This window comes from Bison bison, unplaced genomic scaffold (assembly GCF_000754665.1).
Source record: "Bison bison bison isolate TAMUID 2011002044 unplaced genomic scaffold, Bison_UMD1.0 scf7180017864048, whole genome shotgun sequence".
NCBI classification, from domain to species: Eukaryota; Metazoa; Chordata; class Mammalia; order Artiodactyla; family Bovidae; genus Bison; species Bison bison.
The window spans coordinates 7,217,444-7,223,443 of NW_011494620.1; the positions used below are offsets into that span (position 1 = coordinate 7,217,444).

A 6,000-nucleotide genomic window follows, 5' to 3' on the forward strand; every position below is an offset into this window, starting at 1 on the left:
GTTTAGCCAGTATTCAAGACACAGCCCTAGACTCTTTGATGTTTTGAAACACAGTGTGATAAGAGATCAAAGGATGAAAACGTATTGTATGTTAAGAGTCCATGCATTCATTTTAAAGGCAGGTGTGCCTTGCAGAAATAGGGTGGATACAGTCAACTGTTCGGGTTGAATTAGAAGGCAGCTCCAAAATGCAGAAAACTTCCTACTGTGATATTAATCACTAATGATTATTTCTTGCTACATTAAAAAACTAAAAGCAAAAAAAGCCCTCTAGAATCAGCTTCTCAATAAGCCAGTTTATGGTCCTAAGTTTTTGAAACTTTCTATCCCCTTAAGACCTTTTTCTGTTCCCCAACCCTAATTAAAAAGTGGTCCTTAATCTTTGATTTTATTACTGTAAAAATAGAGATCATAAAGCCTTTAGACACAAGCTTTGACTGTACTTCATGCATTTAATGATTTGAAATGCTTACTACGTGTGTAGGGCATTGATTTTATTTGGACTTGACTCTGGTTGTTTGTTTATTTTTGTACCCATCTTTAGACAGATGAAGTCAAAGAATGCACAGGTGGGAAAATATCATATTAAATGGACTGAGTATGTTTGTATATAAACAGCTTTTGAAATAATGTACATGCCATACAATTCACCCATTTAAAATATACAACTTAATGGTTGTTTCTTTAACAGGGAAAAAAGGATGTGACCCAGATATTTAACAACATCCTGAGAAGACAGATAGGCACTCGGATTCCTACCGTGGAGTACATTAGTGCTCATCCTCACATCCTGTTTATGCTCCTCAAAGGGTAGGTGGATGCTTTCCTTTAAAGTAGGTTTGAGTCTGGAAAAGTTGTTAAAAGTAGATAGCGTTAGCATCATTTCAGATATGATCAATTCCCTTTTGGATTCATATTTGCTATGCTTGAAGTCAGCCCTCCAAATCTATGTCTCTGTGATTGTTCAGGCTGCAACAAAATGCTTTCTAAGTAAAATTCCTTCCACCTACTGCCCCTCTTTCCTCCACTTTCCTGTCTTCTCTACCTGTTACATTATAGCTTACACTTCCCAATCCGCCCTCTTTCTGGCTGCCCACTTACCCTCTTTGCTTCACTAGTGGCTCAGATGGTAAAGAATCTTCCTATGAGAGACCCAGCTTCAGTCCCCAGGTTGGGAAGATCCCCTGGAGAAGGGAATGGCTACCCACTCCAGTATTCTTGTCTGGAGAATTCCATGGACAGAAAAACCTGGTGGGATACAGTCCACTGGGTTGCAAAGAGTTGAACACAATTGAGCAGCTAACACTTTCACATTCACACTTTACCCTCTTTACATAAAATTGAATCCCCTCATTACACAAATATACACAGACACGGATGCATACATACAATATCCTTCAATGGTTAGCTTCTATTCAGGTGACATGCTTTCATGTGGGGATAGAATAAATATCACTGTACATATATGGCACCACAGGGCAGCCAAAAACCTAAAGTCTAGTCAGGTAATAAAATCCCCGATTATGACTTTTTTATGTTTGCTCATTTACAAAGGTTTCTTGGGCATTGTGAGGCTACTGTAACTCCTAGGATCAGAAATATGGATGCAGCAAGGCTTGGGGATAGTAGCCTTTTGTCTTTTGTCTCCCCTTCTCTGTCTTTCTACTTTACCATTTTGAACTTCACATGCTATTCCATACCTAGTCCATCTCATCTGTTTTCAGTTCCCAAGTCCTTGTGCATTTTAAAATATTTAATTGTATCAAAATAATACATGCCACATAGTTTAAAAACCAGATATAGGGACTTCCTTGGTGATCTGGTGGCTAAGACTCCGCCTTCCCAATGCAGGGGGCCCAGATTCAATCCTTGGTCAGGGAGCTAGATCCCACATGCCGCAGCTAAGACCCGGTGCAGCCAAATAAATAACCAGACTCAACAAACAGCAGCTCTTTGCTTTTTCCTTCTCCATCCCTCAGTCCCATTTACCAAAGACAACCACTTTGATCTTTTTTATTTGTTCATCTGGTATTTACCTCTATATTATGAATTAGGAGCTTTTACTAAGTTTTGATTTGTCCATTTGAAAAATATATCTGTTAAATTTCTCATGGACTAGGTGACAATTTTGTTTTTCCACCACCATCACTACTCCATTTTCCTTCCCCTCACCCTCCCAATATCCTTTATCACAATTTTTTATTTCATTAAAAAGGCACATTTATATTATTATAGCTATGTAGTGTACTATTACTTTGTTTTTCCGTACAAAATATTGTTTTTACTGGAGAATTAAGTCTTTAAATTCTGGAAAGGGCAATATACTTGTATCATGTATTAGGGTAGTTTAAAAGTATAAGAAACCTTAAGCTTTATAAGAAATAGACCCCACAATGTAGTGGCCCCACTACAAGATAAATGTATTTTCACATAATCGAGAAGAACAGATGTTCTAGGTCAGCAGGGGTTCCTTCAAAGAGTGCTTCCTAAGATCACTTTGTTGATTGCCAGTTCAGCCCACAGGAAGGCAAATATACTTGGGAGAATCTATGAGCCAGGCCTGGAAATGGCTTGTATTACTCCCACTCACATTCCATTTGAGAGCACTTAGTCACTTGGCCTCTTAATTCTTAAGGGAACCTGAGAAATGTAGTTAGCGCCCAGGAAGAAGAGGAGAAAGGATTCTGCAGACAGCCTACAGTCTCTGCCCCTTAGTGTTTCTTTGAAAATGTATTCCCTTCCATATTCTCTGTCCTTACTTTCTAGACCTCCTGTTAGTCAAAGCAAAATCTCTGAGGTTGATTTCTTAATTCTTCTCTTTTCTGTTTGTCTTTTTGTCTCACTAGTCTGAAGATATTCTTAATTGTATCTTCCATTGAAGATAAACTCAACTGAACTTTCCTTTCAACTACCCTATTTTTAATTTATAAGAACTCTTTTTTGTTCTCTGATTATTCCTTTTTCTGGTCTCTTGCACTTATCTCTGTGACCTTGGGCAAGCCTCTGCAGCTTTCTACCAAGTCTCAGTTTCCTTATCTGTAAAGTAAGAGTAAAATTTATAATATTACCTTTGCACAAAATAATGTTACATTATATGCATTGTCAGAGAGATTTTCGTGTCCGGACAGGGTTCTGCTATTTACTTGCTAAGACTTTGGGCAAGTTACCTAACTTCCTTAAGTCTTGATTTCCTCACTGCAATCTGAAGACAATAATAATACCTACTTCAGTAGGTCATTATGAGTCTTTTAGTGAGGTAGTTTCTGCAGAGTTTAGCACTGAGCACATGGTACTCTACTTGGTAACTGCTAGTCTAAAAAATTATTATTACTATCCCTCTTAAGAGCTGCAGTTCACACTGAGTAAAATTTTGAACAAATATAATTAAGACCATACATAAGTGTCAGAATAATACTGTAAAGGGAAGTGTTCGTTTTCAGTTCAGGTAGATCTTCAAGATTTAATGGGATATGATCTGCATACCTGGTCATTGGTGGAAAAGGCTGAAATGATCAGTTTGTACCCCCCATCTGGAGATTCTAAAATGTTAACCTAAAGCATTTGACATTATCCTATAGGAAACGGGAAGCCATTGGATTGTTTTGGGAGAAAAATATCAGATTTGTGTTTCAGCAAGTGAAGACAAATTAATAGTCATTTGAAGTTGGTTTATAGGACTTCCCTGGTGGTCAAGTGGTTAAATTAATCTCTGGATTAAATTAAATCCAGAGATTAAATTAACTGCCAGTACAGGCAGGAATCTGTCTGCCAGTGCAGGGATCCCTCCGTGTTCGATCCCTGGCCCAGAAAGATTCCACATGCCATGGAGCGACTAAGTCCATGCGGCACAGCTGCTGAGCCCGCACGCCCTAGAGCCTGTGCTCCACAGCAGGAGAAGCCACGGCAACGTGAAGCCTGAGCGCTGCAGAGAGTAGCCCGTGCTTGGCGCAGCTAGAGAACACCCAGGCACAGCAATGAAGACCCAGTGCAGCCAAAAATAAATAAATTATTTTAAGTTCATCTCCTTTGAAAAAATAAAATGGAGTTAGCTTGTAAATAAGTGATCCCCTGACAATGCTGAAATATGTTGTCCTCCTAAGATATGTTGGAGAGCACATCAGCTGATGTGGAAGAGAAGTGGTGTGGATGGTTTAAAACGGTATCTTCCGCAGTGAGGTCATTATGTGAAAGGAGACGTGCAGCTCCACGAACTGCATTCTTGGAGTGGGAATTATTTGTTTGGAGGATCTCCTTTCTGTAGTTGCTGTCACTGAATAGCAGTCAGATGATGGCAACTGTCTCTATTATAATGATTCTTCCTTTATTTTGTAACCCAAAGTTTAAACTCATTCCTTCACGTCCTGCTTTATAGACACCACTTATTGAATGTTTGCTATGTGCCAGGTACTACATTCAGTGTCTTTACTTATGCTGTTTCATTTAATCCTTCTATCAATACTCTGAGGACTAGGTATTATCCTCACCATTTTACAGATGAGGAAATTTAAACTTAGAGTAAGGCTATTGCTCAAGGTTATATATACAACTGAGTGACAGTCAATTTTTCAGTCCAGGCCTGATTCTAAATTCCATTTTAACCATTAATACATCCTTAAAAAGACTTGAAGCCCTTCAGATAGGAAGGAAAAGGGAATTATAGAAGACCCTGAGGACAGAGTAGACAAAAAGGAAGCCTCAAATGGAATCACTGCACCTGAATCAACTTTCCCCATCACCATTTTCTAGGTTAGCTTGAAATGCCTGCAGTTTAGCTAGCCGTTTGGTATAAAGGTCAGCATTTTTACTGAATTATGTCTTGCAAAGTTGCTCGAAAACTTAGAACATAACTTTACTGGTGCACTCATATATCAAATAATGATGTTATTTAGGGATATGGTAGTAACGTGCTATATTGGACCTAAGTTGAACCATAAAGAATGTAAGACAGAAAGAAGTTGATTCTTGTCTATCAAGGAGAATCATTTGGATATGGGATACAAAACTTGGTAAAAGGATTTGGAGCCCAAAGTTTATGAAAAGATTATTTAAAAGGACTTTCTCACTGTAGACAGACTTTTCTCCTGCCCCATGCAAATGACATTCCAGGATACTGAGAGAATTTGAGAATGAGGTTGCTAAACTGCTCTTGGTGATCCATAAGGAACCACTGCCAGTGGAAGATGTTTCAAGTCCAATATTAAAATAATAAATTTCTCCTAATAATCTTATTTTTAAAAATTTTATTGCAAAACTTTTTTCAACCATATACGAAAGACAGAAGAAAGAAATCCCATGTTCCAACCTTCATAACCATTGATATTTTGCTGTGTTTTTTTTCCTCTATCTTCCCAACACCCCTCCCTTATTTTTTTTTTTTTGTAGTATCATTATGAACTAGTGGACTTAGTATGTTTTCATACATCTTATATAATTGTACTTTTAATCAAGCATCAATTTTTAAGTATATATAAGATGTATAAAAAACACTAGGAAAAGTTTTATAAAGTATCTTTCAGCAAACACTTGGCCTCCTCAATATAATCAAGAAGTTTTGCTTCTAATCTAGAAACATTTGTTAACTTTAAAAATAACAAGCTAACACTGTCCACTGAAAAGGCCTAGAAGCAGTAACAACCCAATGTTAATGAGTATCCCTAGCATTCAGATTGTAGTTTCTAAGAACCATTTCTAACTAAAAGGAGCCAGAGTCCTTTGTTCAGTTCAGTTCAGTTCAGTCTCTCAGTCGTGTCCGACTCTTTGCGACCCCATGAATCGCAGCACGCCAGGCCTCCCTGTCCATCACCAACTCCCGGAGTTCACCCAAACCCATGTCCATTGAGTCGGTGATGCCATCCAATCATTTCATCCTCTGTCATCCCCTTCTCCTCCTGCCCCCAATCCCTCCCAGCATCAGAGTCTTTTCCAATGAGTTAGCTCTTCGCATGAGGTGGCCAAAGTACTGGAGTTTCAGCCTCAGTATCAGTCCTTCCAATGAACACC

At 38.5% G+C, this 6,000-nt stretch overlaps 1 protein-coding gene across 6 annotated transcripts in view; it reads left to right on the top strand.

Moving 5' to 3' along the window:
- Window positions 1-6,000, top strand: part of CAB39L (calcium binding protein 39-like) — a 115,461-nt gene that overhangs the window by 51,857 nt on the left and 57,604 nt on the right. For all 6 annotated transcript variants that reach the window (XR_824910.1, XM_010835694.1, XM_010835696.1 and 3 more), the window contains one exon: window positions 692-810. Coding sequence is in view for 5 of the 6 variants with exons in the window: in XM_010835694.1 (XP_010833996.1) it covers window positions 692-810 (119 nt within the window). In the remaining variant the exon portion in view is untranslated. The remainder of the gene's footprint in view (window positions 1-691; window positions 811-6,000) is intronic.